Source organism: Sander vitreus, chromosome 6 (genome assembly GCF_031162955.1).
Source record: "Sander vitreus isolate 19-12246 chromosome 6, sanVit1, whole genome shotgun sequence".
Lineage (NCBI taxonomy): Eukaryota > Metazoa > Chordata > Actinopteri > Perciformes > Percidae > Sander > Sander vitreus.
The window spans coordinates 25814537-25835777 of record NC_135860.1 but is presented as its reverse complement, the minus strand read 5'-3'; the positions used below and the strand labels follow the sequence as shown (position 1 = coordinate 25835777).

The 21241-nt window shown below is 41.5% G+C and overlaps 1 protein-coding gene across 1 annotated transcript in view; it reads left to right on the top strand.

The window, feature by feature from the left end:
• The window catches only part of ascc3 (activating signal cointegrator 1 complex subunit 3), a 187191-nt gene that overhangs the window by 129292 nt on the left and 36658 nt on the right, over window positions 1-21241 (top strand). The window contains exons 19-28 of the mRNA XM_078253587.1: window positions 922-1008; window positions 1747-1923; window positions 4048-4273; window positions 5953-6107; window positions 11892-11990; window positions 12763-12931; window positions 15953-16173; window positions 17133-17218; window positions 18414-18580; window positions 19926-20071. Coding sequence (XP_078109713.1) covers window positions 922-1008; window positions 1747-1923; window positions 4048-4273; window positions 5953-6107; window positions 11892-11990; window positions 12763-12931; window positions 15953-16173; window positions 17133-17218; window positions 18414-18580; window positions 19926-20071 — 1533 coding nt within the window. The remainder of the gene's footprint in view (window positions 1-921; window positions 1009-1746; window positions 1924-4047; window positions 4274-5952; window positions 6108-11891; window positions 11991-12762; window positions 12932-15952; window positions 16174-17132; window positions 17219-18413; window positions 18581-19925; window positions 20072-21241) is intronic.

Genomic DNA, 21241 nt, shown 5'->3' with positions numbered 1-21241 from the left:
TTTTCATTGTAGCCTAGGCTGTGCACACCATCACGAAAAAGAATTATAGGAATCGTATAGTAGACCAATATTATAGTAATCTTATAGAAATAGGCTACTATAGGCCTAGTATTTTGGGACATACTATAAAAGTATTACAGTATTTAGGAGACTATTATAAGACTGTAGGCTACTGTAGGAACATTATGGAGGGTAAGGTTATTATAGAGATCATAAGTAACCTGGGCTATGACTAATGACTACATCCTAGGACCAGGTGAAGTGATTGGTAAGCATGTGAACTAAACGACACACCAAAATGACATCAAAGACAGCGGTAATGGTACATTTTTTCCGCAAGCGTGCCGCCGTGTTCATGAAACAGAACTTCAGCAATAAATCAGTAAGTTGCTACTCAAAAAAGTTGTTCAAGGTTGGCAGGTCTGCAAGAGTCCCGACCTAGCCCGTCTAAATATGACGCTAAAGTAGACTTTTTGCGTGAGTAACGCCAAAGGCACCTGAACAAGCGTCTCTTCCTGACGCGATGGGAGTGAGAATGTGTTATGGTATACTGCCTAACTGGACCCAGGGTCCTGTCCCAGAAATAAAGATGATACAATTTAAGTAAAGAAACAACAAGTGAGCAACTTATGGAAATGAAAAGACTTTAAAGGAACTGATGGCAAGACCAAAAACACAGTTAACACGCGTTTCCTTACAAACTCACAATTTTGAGTATCCTGTACCCTTCAATCAAAGAACGAAATTTGCGTCAGCAAGCAGATATACTTATTATATTGTAACCTTGGAAATGAATGTATCTGATTCATCTTTGTTCAATTCTTGTGCATTTACGCCATATTTAGTGTGCATCACTGCGCATAACGACTTGTCCTGATACTCCATTAACCCCTTATATTTCTTTTCCCTCCTTCTGTGAAGACCTTCAATGAACTTTTCAACTCTCAGCGAACAGAAGCTGACATCCTCAGTATTGTGTCCAAGGCTGAAGAGTTTGACCAGCTTAAGGTGAGAGGTCCTGATGTATAGTAGTGCGTTCCATTTGTACTCGGAAGTCGGATTTTCCGAGGTCAAAGTCAGAAACACACAGTCCTATCCAACTTCTATCTGCGGACTTGTTGTTATGTTGTTTGTATGCACAAAAAAACTGCGTAATGGGCTGTTATCAACTGGTATTGCTAACAATGGCTAACCTGGCTAGAGCCTAACCCCAATGAAAAGTCCGACTTGTAAATGGAATGCATTCAACGCGGGTGTGACGTCCTTCCTAGCTCCAGCTTCTGAGTTCTGAGATAAATGGAACGCGCTATAAGCTACAACAGAGCTTGAGTCACTGAGATCTCACCCACATGTCTCCATCTTTAGACGGAGTTATGCTCCCAAATAAAAGTTTTTCATTTTAAACCTGTAGTCACCCACCAAGCAACACAGATTATTTATTAAGTCTACATCAGGATAGCTCAGTTAGTAGAGCGGGCGCCCATATATAGAGGTTTACTCCTCGACACAGCAGGCCCGGTTTCGAATCCGACCTTTGCTGCATGTCATTCCCCCTCTCTCTCCCCTTTCATGACTTCAGATGTCGAATAAAGGCCTACAAAATCCCCAAAAAATTATCTTAAAAAAAATAATAGTCTACATCAGGTCTACCCACAGCGTGTATATGTGTGTAATGTACTTATCCACTCAAAACTCCATCATACTATAAAAATGTCAGTGCACCGTGTTGGTGATGTGTGTCGGCAGGTTCGTGATGAGGAGATGGAGGAGCTGGATCAGCTGCTGAGTAACTACTGTGAGCTGCCGGCCGCCGGCGGGGTGGAGAATGGCTACGGCAAAATCAACGTTCTGCTTCAGACGTACATCAGCCGAGGAGAGGTGGACAGCTTCTCTCTCATCTCAGACCTGTCATACGTGGCACAGGTGAGGGAAGAGGGACAACACTTCCACCACACACGCACGCACACACACACACACACACACACACACACACAACGACGACGACGACGACGAGATAAACCAGTTAATAAAACCCTCAAATGACAAATCTTTAAGTTCATGCTGTCCAATTAATTAAGTGAGCAGCAGTTGGAAATTAAGTTACCAGTTGACGTGTCTTGTAAGAAAAACGTGCTCTGGTTTATTGGCATTTCTTTTAAACTAATCACAATCATCTTGGGCGGCACTAAGCACCGGACGGAGCCACGGTGCCGCTGCTAAATAGCCTCGGGAAGGAACTTGTTTTGGTGGAACGTGTGTACGTTCAAAAGTTGTTTTAGTCGTGCAACAGAAAACTCAGATTGGACAGATAGTCTAGCTAGCTGTCTGGATTTACCCTGCAGAGATCTGAGGAGCAGTTAACCATAGTCCTCAGAAATCCACCGGAGGTTAGAACGCCAACACAAAGAAAGCAGAAGGTGAGGGACATCTGGCCGAAATAAGGGACATCCGGCAGAATGTCCAGCGGCACCTGAACAATCCCGGAAACATTTTTTTTGTCGATATAGACTACTTTTTTTGTAATAGATCCAGGTTACAGGTTGTGTGTCCAGGTAAGAGGCAAAGTCAATGAGCCACTTTATTATTATTATTTACAGTTTTGTTTTGGACTGAGATACATAGACATACTTTGGATTTGTCCGTTAAACACAACATTGTGCTCAGTGCTGCAACCAAGAACCAAGCAGGCCTGCCTTGTTTGTTGTTGTTTCCCAAAGCGAAGAGATTTTGAGAACGGCAACACACAAATGTACTTCCGTTGACCCAGACTATTCTCCCCAGACTTCCTGTGTCCAGCAAGACCTCTCTGTCTCACCCAGCTGTCAAACAGAGCACAGACAGATTTCAATAACCCACCGCTAGAGTGCATTCAGACCTCTCCAGACAATCAGCTCCCATTAACACCTGACCAAATCAATCACAGCATGACCAGACTTGAGCAGTCCATCAGCAAGCAAGCAACACTGCCACATGACCTCTCCTCCGGACTGACACGAGCAATCCATCAGCGCACAGCTGTGGCCAACCTGGACATCTGAACCCAGCCAGACCTCGTCCTGATCACACATGATTAATCACCAGTATACAGCGTGATGTACCATACAGCTGTTGCCAGGGACTTCGGCTCCAGTACAAATGTGTTTCAGTTGTTTTGTTCCGAGTTTAAAGTTTACTGTTAACAGGGATTCCCCCCAGAAAAGTCCCAGACTGATGGCAGCATTAATGTAGAGCCCAAAAGCTTCTGTGATCACAGAATCATGGACTGAATTGCGAAATTCTGAATTTTTAAAAAGCTATCGGACAGATTCCATACATTATCCTACGTTAAGTCAGTGCTAAAAGCTAACTGGAGATTGGAAAATATGACTACGTCTAAGTTTCCAACCGAGTTGAAAAAAAACTGTAATACTGAAATACATTAAAAAAAATAATTCCCAGTCACATGGTGGCGGGCAACTTAGGCCCGGTGGGCCTCCAGGCTTAAACGCAGCTGTGGCTACGAACGGAGGTACGTGGAGACACCGGCCCTACGCCGGACCCTGCGCCGTAGCCTGACTTGCACCTCTCGAAAATTATAACTACACGTCGCGGCGACGCACGTCACTTGGCCGTGGCTTGGTAGTGTTGCATTTCCCCCGACTCATTTCCTGGTTCTCCTTCTCCATAAACAACATGAAATCAAGGAGAGGGTTAACTTTTCCTGCTCCAGATTTCCCAGCGTGGTCAGAAAGAACAGGGGAGACACTTTGTTTCTCTCACTATGGCTCTATCACCGATAATCACAGTCACTCTCTCACTCGCTCTACCACACACTCCCCACACACACACACACACACACACACACACACGTCGGCCCTGCTATTCTCTTAAAGCGATCGACGCACACACCAACACACAAGTACAAACTTCAGGCCACTTACGTAGGCTACGGGGAAAGCTTTGCGTGGAGCCTCCGCAGGACCATAAATCACGCTCAATACCTGCAAGTCTGGTGATGATGTTGATTCAGCCTAATTTTTCCCTCCCTCCTGCTGTCCCTTCTCACAGAATGCTGCTCGGATCGTCAGGGCTTTGTTCGAGATTGCTCTGAGGAAGCGGTGGCCGGCTATGACCTACCGACTGCTCACCCTCTGTAAGGTGATCGATAAGCGGCTGTGGGGCTTTGCCCACCCTCTCCGCCAGTTCCCCAACCTAAGCCACGTTGTCCTGAACCGCTTGGAGGAGAGGAAGCTCACTGTGGACAAACTGAAGGAAATGAGGAAGGATGAGATTGGTAAAGACAGTTGAACCCAAGCTGCATTAATGATTCTAAAACTACACTAATATACAGTCATAAAGCACCAAATGCCAGGAGTAAATTAGACTTAAACTCTCAAATAGTAGCCGGGGCCTTTACTTATCTTAACTGTAGGAAAAAAATTGCTTTTTATTTGAAAAAAGGCTTACGTTAGAAATAATGAATTGATTTTTTAAATTTCTTTTTCTACCAATAATTAGGGTTGGGTACCGTTTTGAATTTTTACGATTCCGATGCCGAACCGGTACTTTTAAAACGATTCCGATTCCTAACCGATTCTTGAAAAACTGAAGAATGAAATCAAAGAAAGGCTCTTTTATAGAGTTTTTTTTTTTTCATTGAAAATGATTTAAATGTATCAATATATTAACGTTTTAAAGTACTTAAATATATAATAAGTAGGGTTGTCAAAATAACGCGTTCATTTCGATTAATTAATCTGAGAAAAAAAATAACGCGTTAAAAAAAATAACGCAGATTAATCCATTCCATATTGATGTTTGACCCGGAGCCGTTCTAGCCACCATTGGACTGTAAAATGAAGGAGGGAGACGAGAATGTACATTTACTTATACAAATCTTCTTCCTGAATAGGGTTGGCTACTGAAATCTGGTGCCACTGATATGTCTGCACTTCTCTCTGATGCTCTGAAACAGACGTTACAGGAAACACAAACAGAGAAAGTGTGATATTTTTACGTTCGTTTCAGAGCGTGTACAAAAAGCCGTCTATGAATACTACCGTTTGCGTAGGAACCGGGTCCATAGTGGAAATTTCTACCAGTAATTAACCTAAATATTTTCTGTTTATACGGTACAGCCGACGGTGACTACATCATATTGGTTTCCAGCAAAAAAAAAGAAAGAAAGCAGAAAATAAATATTATGTACTGACTGACATGTGACGTGCATCCTTTCTAGAAAACAATTAGTTCTTTAGAAATGTCTCATGATATATTGTCTGTAGAAGTTTTTTATTCAACTTTCGGTTTTGTTAAAGAAGGAAAAGAAAAATTGCAATACTCAATACTATCGAATTAGCAATACTTCTAGAATCGCAATAAATGAAAATCGCAATACAAATCAAATCGGCACCCATGTATGGTGAAATAATCGAATCAGGACAAAAGCATACTGTATTATCCCCAGCCCTAATTATTACATATACGCCAGTCATGCCATAAACCACGCTGCTGCTGTGTGGCTCCCAACCATTAACGCAGTTACTACTACTTTGCTGTTTTTTCTTTGTTAAGGTACCGCTAATTGACCCAACATGTCTTTAACAGATGTTTCAAATTAAAAGCCTTTCAGTGGCTCAGAGGGCATAAGCCGTCTTTGTCCTGGTAGGCTATTAATCTGAAACACATCTGCAGAAGTTGCTGATTTTCATTGACAGAAGCTTAACAGTGATAAAGAAAACCGCAAAGTTAGGAATTCATTAGTAAATGAAAACAGTATTTCTGTTGAAAAAGAGAAACATAGAACAGCAGAGTTGTTAGTATGACACTCCTCTGTTGTTGCATTTATGGAATTTGTGCTGTGGAAATGTGTATTGTGCTCAATGTATCCGGCCCATCTATTTTTGGAAATATTGGCTTTTATTTGGAATTATGACACAAAACACATGTTAATACCAGATGTATTGTTCCCAGGTCACATGCTGCACCACGTTAACATCGGGCTTACAGTCAAACAGTGTGTTCACCAGATCCCCTCCATAACAATGGAGGCCAACATTCAGCCAATCACACGCACCGTCCTACGTGTTCGGCTCATCATCACGCCTGACTTTCGCTGGAACGATCAGGTATACTATACTTTAACATGTGACCCTACTGCTGTTGTCTGCTTCTCTTTATATTTGAAAAGAAATATTTCAAATGAAATTGAATGTACATGTCATAGTCTTCAGGATGTTTGGCCCCCTTTTTGTTGCATTTTCAAGACCAATTTGTCAGCCTACCCGTTTTTTTTACTACTACCTAAAGATACATTCCCTAAATTTTTTGCTAGCACAAAACCAATACCCCAAATTGATGTTTTGAAGCTAAGCACAGCTCATAGTTTAGACAAAAAAAGTCCTCAGAAGTTTAGAGATTTGGGAGCTTTTGATTGACATTACAACATAAATTATTCCCTACAAATGATCTCGTCTTATGTCAGTTTTTTCACAGTTCTAAAAATTGTATTGTATGAAAATGAATGTCATGTTAGATGATTTAAGATGATAGAAAACCTTCTTTTGGGTCCGTTAGCTGGCATTGGTGTGAGTGAGAAAGCCCCTTGAGGCAAATTAGTGATTTTTGATGCTGGGCTATATAAATAGAATTGACTTGAGAATTGAAATATACTGTATGAATAATGGCACAGTAGTAAAGTACCTCCAATGAACAGCATGTTGTAATATATTATAATGAATGAATATCAAATATTGATTTACAATCCCCAATTCCAATGAAGTTGGGACGATTTGCAAATCCTTTTCAACCTATATTCAATTGAATACACTACAAAGACAAGATATTTAATGTTCAAACTGATAAACTTTGTTTTTTTTACAAATATTCACTCATTTTGAATTTGATGCCTGCAACACGTTCCAAAAAAGCTGGGACAGGGGCAACGAAAGACCGGGAAAGTTTGGAACATTCCACAGGTGAACAGGTTAATTGGTCATGATGGGGTATAAAAGGAGCATCCCCAAAAGGCTCAGTCGTTCACAAGCAAGGATGGGGCGAGGTTCACCACTTTGTGAACAGCTGCGTGAGCAAATAGTCCAACACTTTAAGAACAATGTTTCTCAACGTACAATTGCAAAGAATTTAGGGACGTTATCATCTACAGTCCATAATCTCATCAGAAGATCCAGAGAATCTGGAGAAATCTCTGCACCTAAGTGTCAAGGCTGAAAAAACCAATATTGAATGCCCGTGACCTTTGATCCCACGGCACTGCATTAAAAACCGACATCATTATGTAAAGGATATTACCACATGGGCTTAGGAACACTTTGGAAAACCATTGTCAGTTAACACAGTTCGTCGCTACATCTACAAGTGCAAGTTAAATCTCTACCGTGCAAAGCGAAAGCAATATATCAACAACACCCAGAAACGCCGCCGGCTTCTCTGGGCCCGAGCTCATCTGAGATGGACTGACCCACAGTAGAAAAGCGTGCTGTGGTCTGACGAGTCCACATTTCAAATTGTTTTTAGAAATCATGGACGTCATGTCCTCCGGGCCAAAGAGGAAAAGGACCATCCAGATTGTTACCAGCGCGAACTTCAAAAGCCAGCATCTGTGATGGTATTGGGGGGGGCGTGGTGTCCATGGCATGGGTAACATGCAGAGACGTATGTTAAGGCACCATTAATCCTGAAAGGTACATACAGGTTGCGGAGCAACATATGCCATGCCATCCAAGCAACGTCTTTTTCAGGGACATCCCTGCTAATTTCAGCAAGACAATGCCAAGCCACATTCTGCACGTGTTACAACAGCGCGGCTTGGTAGTAAAAGAGTGCGGGTACTACACTGGCCTGCCTGCAGTCCAGACCTGTCTCCCATTGGAAAATGTGGGGCGCAGTATGAAGCGCAAAATACAACAAAGAGGCCCCGGACTGTTGAGCAGCTGAAGTCCTACATCAGGTAAGAATGGGAAAGAATTCCACCTACAAAGCTTCAAGAATAAGTGTCCTCAGCTCCCAAATGCTTATTGGGTGTTGTTAAAAGAAAAGGTGATGTAACACAGTGGTAAACATACCCCTGTCCCAGCTTTTTTGGAACGTGTTGCAGGCATCAAATTCAAAAATGAGTGAATATTTGTAAAAAAAAACAAAGTTTATCAGTTTGAACATTAAATATCTTGTCTTTGTAGTGTATTCAATTGAATATAGGTTGGAAAGGATTTGCAAATCATTGTATTCTGTTTTTATTTACGTTTTACACAGCGTCCCAACTTCATTGGAATTGGGGTTTGTACATTGTTGTCACTAGTTAGTCTACTAGGATGACTTGGAGGGAGCATTGGAATCACATTCAAATACAGTGATTGATGGGTTCAGAGTGGTACTACTTAAACACAGGCATTTGAGAGCCAACAGTGAAGCAGAGCTGCTGTGTTTAAGGACACCTGTGTGTTGCCCTGGAGGCTCTAGCAGGTGCGTTCACGGGTTAGTGTGCTGCAGGGTTTCAGCAGGGTGAGCTGCGCTGGGCTTTTCCTGCTTCTCCCGCTGACAGAGACAGAGCGGTAAAAGCGGGGGGAGCTGTGTTGTGCTTTTCTCTCTGTGCCGTCCTCTCTCTCTGAGTTGTCTCCACCGCGCTCCCCATTGGAAAACAATGGCACAGCCAGCGCAGAGCGGTTTTACCAGGGATCATGTGTTCAAGAAGTTAAAAAAAAAAAAATGTTTAGGGCGCCTGGGTAGCTCACCTGGTGGAGTACATGGCCATGTAGGGAGGCTCAGTCCTTGACGCAGCGGCCGCTGGTTCGGTTCCGACCTGCGACCCTATGCCGCATGTCATTCCCCCTCTCACTCCCCTTTCAGGTCTAAGCTGTCCTGTCAAAAATAAAGGGCTAAAAATGCCAAAATAATGATTGTTTAGATACATTTGAAAATAAAATCCAATTTGAAATTGATTTAAAACGAAGCAAAATTCAGACAACAAATCTATAAATCAAGAGGCAAAAGCAAAAAGGGTACACACGAACACAAAGAATTGTGTTTTTAAAAAGTGAGTGTATACAAATGTTTTAATGTCAGGAGATATCAAAGAGAAGTTTGCATTGAACCCCTCAAAAGATTGAGTGCTGACTTAAAGGAACGGCGAAGAGGATTCACAGCACTTACTATTTGTGGCTTTACACGTTCTAAAGTATAAGGAATACTGCCAACTTTCTGTAGTAATTAGATAAACATCTTCACACATGAAACCTGAAAACTTCTCAAACCACTCCTGCAGTGTAACCAACTGCATGAAACACAACATAGCTCGATACTACGTCACTGTTGCACTAGTCTTGCGTTGCAAGACCTTCCTCCACAGCGCTGCGGAGGAGGGTCTGGCTAGTCCACACAGCATTCCGGGATGGGAGAAAAACGTGCTCTGGTTTATTGGCATTTCTTTAAACCAATCACAATCGTCTTGGGTGGCACTAAGCGCCGGGCAAAGCCACGGTATCGCTGCAAAATAGCCTCTGGAAGGAACTTGTTTTGGTGGAACATGTACCTACAAAAGTTGTTTTAGTTGTACAAAAAAAAAAAAAAAAAAATTAGGGCCATTTTCCGGAATTTTTATTGGCACCGGAGCAATCCTGGAAGTGGTAGGTCGTGGATATAGACTACTGTTGGACTAATGCCTCCTCTTCACTTCAAAGATCCACTGCTAGTAGCATATTTAGCCCTGATTGTTTGGAACATACTAAACAACATACAGATCAAGTGGATAATGCTGTGAATCCAAGCTGACTACAGCTGCTATCCCCCATTAGGAAGCAAGCTAAACACGTTCCAGAGCCACATAATAAGCCTACAGGGTGTGGCAATTTATACCACATGTATTTCCAGTAAATCCTTTATTTGATTTTTGGCCAGACATAACCCTTAGTCATCCTGGAGAACTGACAGTCGGTAGGCCCAGGGAAGGCTGGACTTTTGACTTTTGAGGATTTGTCTCCCCCTCCTCCTGTCTCTTGAGCACCACCAAAACTACTTACTGACACAACCAGTGTAGTCATTGTACTATTTTGACAATGGAGAAAAGAAGTGCTGGTTCCCCCCCTACTTTGTTATTCTTACCGCCATGGAATCTCCATCTGTCCTTGAGAGCCAGAATGCCTCCAGGCCTCGCCAGCATGTCCCACCTCAGCAGGGCAGACAGGCCAGAGGGGATCATGGGAAGCTTAGTCCAGAGTTTTGTCATGGAATCTGTGCGGAATAGGAAGCTCATTGTAGCGGGGCTGACTATGAAGATGAATGTTTATGTCCGATTAGCGATGCATGCTCCAATCATGGGAGAGTGGTAATGGAAGACTGGTGGGCTTAGCCCTGATCCGGCTGCAGAGCCGGGACACTTGTAGTGACACATGAGCCGCCCCCCCTGATGGCACCCAGGAAACAGAGCACACTGACACATTAGGTTAAATACTGTCGTAACCCTGCCGGTGTTGATTATTGTTCTTCAGTCAAATGTATTTCATATATTTACCATTTATTTAGAATAAGCTGTCAGTGGTTTATTTTGTTTATTGAAAATAAAATGTTAGTGCTAAATTTTTTTGTTTTTTTGTATTTTAAAATGTGATCTATTCATGTCATAACCCTGCAAGTGTTGTTTATTGTTCTTCAGTCAAATGTATTTAACCCTTGTGTTATCGACCATGCAGCATTTTCTTTTTCATCATTTTATATGTAAACTTTTTGGTCATCTTTTTGACACTTTTTGTCGCTTTCCCCCTGAACTATTTGTCACTCTGTCCCAATTTTTTTTTGCCACTTTTTCCGTCTTTTTTTTCTGCACTTTTTTTGTCGTTTTTTCCCCCGCATTTTTAAAGCTTTTCCTGACATTTTTGTCACTTTTTTCAAGGTTCTTTTATCAGTTCTTTTTCAAATGCTATAAAATTGAATAAAACACCCAAATTCAATAAAAGTAGTGAACTGATCATGTATGGGGGATTTTAAAATTTGGTCTTTTTCATATCATAACCCTGCGAGTGTTGATTATTGTTCTTCAATAAAATGCATTTAATATATTTACTATTTATTAAGAATGAACTGTCAATGATATTTTGTTAATTGAAAATAAAATGCTCAGTGCTAACATTTGGGATTCTTTTTACTATTTTAAAATTTGATCTTTTTAATGTCCCCAAATTCCATATATCCATATATTCCATAATATTCACTGTTCTTTTTTCCAAATTTTATTCTTGAAAAGATGGGAAACAATGTGTAGACTTAAGCTTGATTCATGCTTCTCCGTTACATCTATGCCGTGGGTACATATGTAGGTGTACGTGGAGACACGGACCCTACGCCGTAGCCTGACGTGCACCTCTCGGAAAATGGCCTGCGGCGACGCACGTCTCTCGGCCGTTGCTTGGCAGCGTTGCATTTCCCTCTACTCATTTCCTGGTTCTTCTTCTCCGTAAACAACATGAAATCAAGGAGAGGGTTAACTTTTCCTGCTACAGATTTCCAAGCGTGATCAGAAAGCACAGGGGAGACACTTTGTTTCTCTCACTATGACTCCAGTCACTACTCGCTCCGAAGCTAATCATCGTCACTCTCTCACTCGCTCTACCTCACACCCCCCAGCACACACACACACACACACATGTCAGCCCTTCTATTCTCTTAAAGAGATCTACGCACAGACCAACGCACAAGTATACATTTCAGGTCACTTACATAGGCCACTGCGAAAGCTCTGCGTGGAGCCTCCACAGGACCATAGATCACGCTTAAGTCATGCCCAATGCAAACTTAAACTAAATAATATAATATATATATATATATATATATATATATATATATACATAATATAAACTTAAAAATAATGTGTGGTTGAACTGTTTTTTCCCTGGATGACTCAGGTCCATGGTTCAGTGGGCGAGCCATGGTGGTTATGGGTGGAGGATCCCATCAATGATCACATCTACCACTCCGAGTACTTACTCCTGCAGAAGAAACAGGTTAGTTTTTTCTTTTATCTTGGACCCAGTGGTGGAATGTAACTAAGTACATTTACTCAAGTACTGTACTTAAGCACTTGAGTCTTTTCTTTTCATGCCACTTTCTACTTCTACTCCACTACATTAATCTGACAGCTTTAGTTACTAGTTACACAAAAATAAATGAGTTATTATAAATAAAAACTACCCAACAATATAATGGCCTACAAGTCCTGCTGAAATGATTAGACCATTAAACACACAACTGTTTGGATCCTTTCCAGTTTCTAAAATGGGAGGATCTTTCTGCATTGAGTACTTTTACTTTTAATACTACTTAAATACTTTTACTTAAGTAACATTTTCAATACAGGGCTTTTACTTGTAGCCTACCAGAGTATTTAACAGTGTGGTGTTAGCACTTTTACTTAAGTAAAGGACCTAATTTGTTCTTCCACTGCTGCCTGAGACTTTGTAAAACACCTTATGAGCGAGAGAGAGACTTTTAACTTTTTATGACCGTTAATGAAACATCTCACTTATAAAAACACCATTACAGCAACATTACAACCTTTACACTGACAATCAACCCAGCTTGTTCACCCACACACTCACAACTTCTCACTCGTGCATCCACACATGCATACACCTTAAGTAACAATTTCAATGCAGGTTTTTTACTTACTTCTTCCACCCCTGCTTGGCCCTGAGTTACATGAGTACATTGTGATTGATGTGTGTTATGTTGTTTTCTGTCCCTTTTATGAGTGTGTGTATGTGTTCATCCCTGCAGGTGGTAACAGAAGAGCCCCAGCACATAGTGTTCACCATCCCCATCTTTGAGCCGTTGCCCTCCCAGTACTACATCAGGGCAGTGTCTGACCGCTGGCTCGGGGCCGAGGCCGTCTGCATTATTAACTTTCAGAACCTCATCTTGCCTGAGAGACATCCCCCACACACTGGTACGCACACACACACACACACACACACGTTTATGATGTGACAACAGGAATTTGACTTAACTTGATTTTGAAATGCTGATACTGTGTCTGTTAGTCAGTCCGAGTACCACCAACAGTTAGTGGACTGTTTAACACTGTTGAATGTTTCCAGCTGTTACGTATATTCCAGATGCCGCCATCCCTTGTTTACTGCCTACTCCAGTCCAGTCAGTAGTGGAAGGAGAACTCAGAAGAAGCTGTGTCACAATGTAAAAATGCTCCATTACAAGTGAAAGCCCTGCATTTAAAATCCTGTCATAAAAATATTATTATCAGCAAAAAAAATAATCAAAAGTTAAAGTGCTAGGTAGTAAAAGGTCCCCTGTCACTGATATACATTGTGTATACAGGGTGCGTTTGTCGGGGGGTGATAATAGTCTTAATTAGCTTTGTAGCAACTCATTTGGCAATGGCTTGATTGTAACGGATGTTCAATAATATCAAAAAGTTACGCACTAAAGCTTTAAGAAAAAGATCATGGTTAAAACACTCCTGAGGAACAAACAAGCGATTCCTGGGTGAAAGTATTTTGACTGTTCAACAGTCTTGATTTGACCCCCCCCCCCCCAAAGAGGTTTTAGCCAGCCCCAAAGGAAAATCAACAGCACCAAAATGACAAGGTTTGAGAATAAAACTAGCAATTCAAATTCTCTCTAAATGTGTTTAAGAGCAATTGACCAAACATCCGTTGAACAAGTAGAACATAAACTTGAATATGAGTGGTCATTTACTCAAGCCTATAACATTTTTGTTGATCAAATTGTCAGAAATAACAGGTAAATGCATAGATTTTTGTCAAATAAGGTAACACAGACTCATTGCCTTTACTGTACGCAGACTGATCATTTTAACTGTTGTGCGTCGCACAATTTATGAAGTAATCATTGATTTTACCTGAAGAACCTATGGAACCATCTGTGTTATTTCTGGGCAATTTGGTTGAAAGAAACCCATATTTCAGTATTAAAAAAACTTTTAAGTGGCCGGTTAGCTCAGTTGGTAGAGCAGGCGCACATATACAGAGGTTTATTCCTCGACGCAGAAGGTCCAGGGTTCAAATCCTACCTGACAGTTTTCCTGCATGTCTTACCCCCTCTCTCTCCCCTTTCATGTCTCAGCTTTCCTGTCCAATAAAGGCAGAAATGCCCCCAAAAAACTAAAAAAAACTTTGAAAACCGTTCAAATTTGACCCGAGGACAACACAAGGGTTAAAGCAGCAGCTCACCACCACAACATGGAAGCTGCATGGAGACATCGAAACCCCACGTAGAATGGAGAACAAAAGCATCTAATCCTCCCATACTCCACTCATTCACTCTTCCAGACTGTAAGAAAAGAACCAGTTTATTATTTCTGACCACATTTCCCCTCAGTAAGGGCAGACACAATTATAGCAGCTATCAGGGTTGAACCCCACAGCACAGAGGAGATCATATCGCAGGCTGAAGGAAGGGCACTGTTTGCCAATAGACAAAAAGTAAGAAAAAATCAGCTCTAATCAATGTTTTCATATGAAACAAACAACGCTTTACCAGACCTTCCTCCACAGCGCTGCAGAGAATGGTCTGGCTAGTCCACACAGCATTCCTGGATGGGAGAAAAACATGCTCTGGTTTATTGGCATTTCTTTAAACAATCGTTTTGGGCGGTGCAAGCCCCGCACAGAGCCACGGTGCTGCTGCAAAATAGCCTCGGAAGGAACTTGTTTTGGCATTTGGCAGCTATAGATAGCCAGATATTTCCCTTAGGTGTTGGTAGAGACTAGGGCTGCGCGATGTGAGGAAAATATCTAATTGGGATTATTTTGAATGATATTGCGATTTGCGACATGATTGAAGGTATTGGAGGGAATAATCACTTTTGTAACGTTGTTCTCAACTAAAAAGATGTAAATGATTGTAGTGTGATTTATGCGAGGATCTGTACCAAACAACTTTGATTTGTTTCTTTAGTCTGTAGGATGGGATTTGATGGCTGGAACGTCTCTGCTGCCCCACAATGCTTCATTCTAAATGGTTTGCAGGGTTTCCCCCAGAATAGTTGTTAGGCCTGGTGGCAATTGTTTGTTTTTTTCCGATGAGGGCCCGGCTGGGGCCAGTCCCAGACTGATGGCAGCATTAATGTAGACCCCAATAGTTTCTTTGATACCAATTAATGGACAGCATCGTGAAATTGAGAATTTAAAAAAGCTATAAGACAGATTCCACAGGGCCCTACATTAAGTCAGTGCTAAAAGCTAACTGGAGATTTGAAATGATGACTACGTCTAAGTTTCCAACCGAGCCGTCCCACTGTAACTGTAGTTTAAACCTGTTTAAAAATACATTTAAAAAGTGGGTTGAGTAGTTTTTATACAAACCTTTATTTTTCTGCACTGCACTCGCTGTCTTAATGTCATGTCTACATATTCAGCATCACAGTTTACTTGATGGTAATTGCATGTCATGAAAGTGATAAATGAATAATCTTCTCAGCCATGTATTACTTTAATGTCAGCTGGCTTTCTGTAGTCAATGGTGTACATTATGTACAACACTATGTCTAGGTTTGTTATTTAAACACCTATCTTTTGTCATTAATGGTATGTTTGTTGTTATTCGTGCTTAAATATATTATTTGTGGATTTAAACATTAGCCATAGTATGCACTTAAAACAGTGAGGGAATTTGTTTTTAAGAAAATTATAGATGAAAAAAACGTCTGGCTCTGGCTTTTATAATGCTGAAATAGAAGCACATTGAGGGGGTGTTTTAACCTGTTTCAACCCTCAACCCCTTTTTTTTTTTTTAAATCTTCATTTTGATGTGAATTAATGTCATTTTTCTCCCATTACTTCAACTATTTTCCCAGGGTACAGCAATTGTCACTTTCAGTTAATGTTCTTAACATACATTTTGTTGATGTACCCCAATTTTTGCTGCCATAAACACTGAAAGAAAAAAAATCCAGATTAATCTTCTCCCATTTCTCTTTCCCTCTCAGAGCTGCTGGACCTGCAGCCGTTGCCGGTGACGGCGCTGGGTAACCGCGAGTATGAGAGCCTGTACAAGTTCACTCACTTCAACCCCATCCAGACTCAGATCTTCCACACGCTGTATCACACCGACACTAACGTCCTGCTGGGGGCGCCAACGGGCTCTGGAAAAACCATCGCCGCAGAGATGGCCATGTTCCGGGTCTTCAACAAGTATCCAACCTCCAAGGTTTGACCCGCTGGCTCCATCCGTGTTACTGTTGAATCCATAGCTGATTATTGTGATCTGTTTAACTCTTTAGAAAAACAAGGTCAGGAAAACTGTAAATGTCACGGAAAGGAGGAAGGATTAGGACCAAAAAAAGTCATTAAAAAAAACCCATATCCAGGCACTCAAGGTTGGTTACAAAAAGTGATAAAAGGCCTTTAACCCTTGTGTTGTCTTCCCATCGACCATGAACTTGAAAAGCAAGAATATGCAAAATAAATAAATACTCTTGTCCGGAAAGGATTAGAGAGAAGCAAAATGCTTTCCTGGTCCTATACCCTTTTTGAAATGTCCACGCCCTTCTCAAAGTGCTTTCAATCATTGTTTTTCGATAAACAACCATACAACCATGTAACCGAACACATCGTCCAAATAAAAAATAAAAAATTGCAGATCAATTAATCGATCAAGTTACTATTCCATAATTTTCTTAATTAAATCATTTGTTCATATACCATCCTTAAGCTACTGTCCATCCGGTATATTGATGATGATATGATTGATGACATCAAGCACAATTAGCTTTTAAGTTGATCAGAACAAAACTAAAACAAGTTAATACAAAATGATACACTACCCGTCAATAATTTGAACATCTCTACTCATTAGTTACATCTCTACTCAAGGTTATGATGGCGGCCCAAGTCAAATTGTAATTTCCCCACTGGGGATAAATAAAAAGTATAAATTAATAAATAAAAAATTTAATTAAGTCACATGTTTAGAAACCCAGCCAGTTATTTAATTCACTGTTGCCTAAGGTGGCTAAAGAGAGGCCCAACTGAAGGGATGCTTAGAGATGCCCCAACACGGAAAGTTGTGGTATTATAGTTACAGTTTACATCCAGCCTAGGGGAATCTGGCAGTGTTTTGTTTCCATTGAATGGCTGTTTGGCATGTATTTGTTGCTGCGTGTTCAGGTGGTGTATATCGCCCCCCTGAAAGCCCTGGTCAGAGAGAGGATTGAGGACTGGAAGATTAGGATTGAGGAGAAACTGGGGAAGAAGTAAGTGAAAGCAGAGACACTCTACACTCACTAAGTGGATGACATCACACAGTGGCAGAATGATGTTATGGATGGGTTTACAGCTGTTAGTTGGCATGGACTGCTGTGAGACATACTGTAGGGTTTACACAGTATTTTTTTACAAAAGTATTGTGTGTATCAATGTATGTCTTATTTTATACCATATGTGAGGGTACAATTGGAATGATATCCCTGAATGCAGTGGTGGAAGAAGTATTCAGATCCTTTACATAAAGCTTTAGTGCGTAACGTTTTGATATTAATGAACGTCCGTTAAATTCAAGCCATTGCCAAAAGAGTTGCTACAAAGCCAATTAAGACTATTGGCTCCACACAACTCTCTCTGTAGTTCTCAGTATGACTATGTTCAGAAGATTGTGTCGTCCAGTGACTTTCCCGCGCAGAAGCTCGAGTGAAGATAATGACCTCTTCTGAAGAGTCCATCATGTTTTTTTTAATCCTCCGTGTCCTCCTTGGCTACTAGCAACTGCGTGGAGGAGGGGTGGGGGTGGTGCGTGATCACGGAAGGCTTGTATCATGTGGACGTGCGGACAGTTTTGTTGTCATTACTTAGAATGTATCATTGGCGCGACAAACTACACACTATAGCTTTAAGTAAAAGTACTAATACCACACTGTAAAAATACTCTGTTACAAGTTAAAGTCCTGCATTGAAAATGTTACTTGAGTAAAAGTATGTAAGCATCATCAGGAAAATGTTCTTAAAGTATTAAAAGGAATTTTAGAAACAGGAAAACGATCCAAACAGTTCTTCCAATCATCTAAGTGTTAAATTGTTTTATTTCAGCTGTACTTGTAGGCCTATATGTTGTTGGGTAGTTTAATTTATAATAAAACATTGTATTTTATAACCTACATGTGTTTTGTGCAAAAATCGTAATGTGTAAAGTAACTAGTAACTAATGCTGTCAGATGAATGTAGTGGAGTAAAAAGTACAATATTTCTCTCTGAAATGTAGCGGGTAGAAGTGGAAAGTAAAGTACAAGTACCTCAACATTTGTACTTTAAGTACAGTATTTGAGTTAATATACTTGGTTGCATTCCACCACTGCCTGAATGAATATAATCTGAGTAAAAAATCATGATGTAAATGTAGGAGTATTGACAGAAAGGAGCTGGCTAAGGCGTTTCCTTGTCCCTGTCTGTGTGTAGAGTGGTGGAACTGACGGGTGACGTGACTCCAGATATGAGAGCTATAGCACAGGCGGACCTCATCGTCACCACACCTGAGAAGTGGGACGGAGTGAGCAGAAGCTGGCAGAACAGAAGCTACGTTCAGAAAGTAGCCATTCTCATCATCGATGAGATCCACCTGCTGGGTGAGAGTCTGTGAGATTTGGTTACATTTTGTAGGTCACACAACCTCGATCCTACCTGAGCTCTCTTTTTAATCTGTTGTGTTTTTTTTTACCTTTTTTGCAGTTTTTCCCTCAAATACTTTATTTTGCTGTTCTTGGCCTCACATATTTTGCTATGAGTGCATAAAGTTAGTTGCGTGGATTGTTGATACATTAGACGTTAGATTGTTTCATGTCACGTGCCAGTTAACACATTCACAAAAGTGGTGCTTTTAACAAGATTAGGGCTTCAGTTTGATATAAAATTATTGGCCGTCAAAACTATAGACTTTTGGCAGTGAGGTGGGGGGGGGTCTATCATCTTTTTAAGATTGTGTGTGGCATTTTTAGGCGTTTATTTGATAGGACAGCTTAGACATGAAAGGGGAGAGACGGGGGGAATAACTCGAGCAAAGGGCCACAGGTCCAACACATTCTCACTCCCATCGCGTCAAAAAGCGACGCTTGGTCAGGTGCCTTTGGCGTGTGCGCTTTCACTTCACGCACGAGCAGATCAGTTTCTTCTCCTGAAAATCTCTCCTTCCTGCTGAGCAGATCCGCCGTCATAACAGCAACGTGCCAAGGTACAAACACGCCTGGCTTTTAAAGGGAATGGGAGATGCCACTGATTGGTTTATAGCATGTTACGCCCATAACACACCTATGATTAATGAAGACACTAAGTACAACCCTTTTGCACCATGCGCCTGGCGCATGGCGCTTCACGCCGTGCGCTTATATCGTTAAAATAGGGCCCCATAACTGTTAGGTAATTCATTTTCTTTCTACAGAACCCTCTTGCCGTGAGGCAACAGTGCTAACCACTGCGCCGCCTGAGTTATACGAAATATAGTATATCGACAACGTTTCACTTCCAGGATTGTTCAGGTGCCGCCGGAAATTCCGCCGGATGTCCCTCATTTCGGCCGGATGTCCAACACTTTCCTCTTTCTTTGTGTTGTAATTTTAAACTCCGGTGGATTTCTGAGGACTGTGGTTAACTGCTCCTCAGATATCTGCAGGGTAAATCCAGACAGCACGACTAAAACAACCTTTGAACGTACACATGTTCCACCAAAACAAGTTCCTTCCCGGGGCTGTTTTGCAGAGGCACCGTTGCTCCGTCTGGCGCTAAGACGATTGTGATTGGTTTAAAGAAATGCCAATAAACCAGAGCACGTTTTTCTCACATCCCGGAATGCTAGCCAGACCCTCTTCCACAGTGCTGTGGAGGAAGGTCTGGCAATGCCAGACTATACCAAACTAAAATGTAACTTTTTTTTACATAAACATTCTGATTTGACTGTACCATTGTGTCTGTTTGCAGGTGAGGACAGAGGTCCAGTGTTGGAGGTCATTGTGTCCAGGACCAACTTCATCTCCTCTCACACTTCTAGGAGTGTCCGAGTCGTCGGTCTGTCCACAGCTCTGGCCAATGCTCGAGACCTCGCCGACTGGCTGGGAATCGGACAGGTCAGATACCCATGGCACCAAAAACATAAAGCAGTACTATTTGTAGTACCAGGCTTAATAATACGTTGTCAGTACATTCTTGTTACCTTCTGACTCCTTGTTCTTCCGTTAGCTGCAGGGATCATGTTCATAGGCTCCCGTGTTTGAGGAATACTGAGATTGGCTTTGTGTACCAAGAACACTGCTGCAGCGAAGCCAGCCACAAAACCCAGTCTTTGTCTCGTTCTGTATTTTCATGGTTCATCTGTTGCCTGCCTCTTCATATCTGATTGAATGTATAAAATAATAGCAAACAGATCCTTTTGGCCTCGAGTTAATGTGGTAGTTTAGCTCTATAATCATCTGTGTCTGGATGCCATGACGTTCTAATCATCAGGAATGACTGCAGTGATGCGGATGGATGAGCTTGAAGCAGAGAATAGCATCAAAACGATACAAAGAAGACTTAGTGAAATGATTTGACTGATGTGTTTTTATACTGAAGGTCAATTTGATAGTTTACACACCTCCATCTGAGTTTGTCAAAAGAATATGTATCATCATCAGCAGATTATTGTTACATTGTTTTTAAATTGTCTGTTCTCAACAGTGTATGCTAGGTATTGCTGTCTGGTTCCAACGACACTCTTTGGGCCCTATTTTAACGATCTAAGTGCGCGGCGTGAAGCGCCTGGCGCAGATGCGTTCAGGGAGTGTACGAATCCACTTTTGCTAGTTTAACGGCGGAAAAAAGGGTCAGGCGCATGGTTCACAAGGGTCGTACTTAGTGTCTTCATTAATCATAGGTGTGTTTTGGGCGTAACATGCTATAAACCAGTTGACAACACAACAGTGTCATCTCCCATTCCCTCTAAAAGCCAGGTGCGTTTGTACCTTGGCGCATTGCAATTATGATGGTGGATCTGCTCAGCAGGAAGGAGAGATTTTCAGGAGTAGAAACTGATCTGCTCGTGCGTGAAGTGAAAGCACGCGAGCATATCATATATGGCACGAGCACTATTCCACCAAAACTCCACGAGGTGAAGCAGCCGTTAAAATAACAATTATATGCTGCGTTATTGACTTTAGACCAGGTTTTTGTTGGTCAATGGCGCGGTCACTTCCCACTTCCTCAAGATAGCAATACGGCAAGAATTCACCTGAACACACCTCCCCGTAAGACCAGCACGC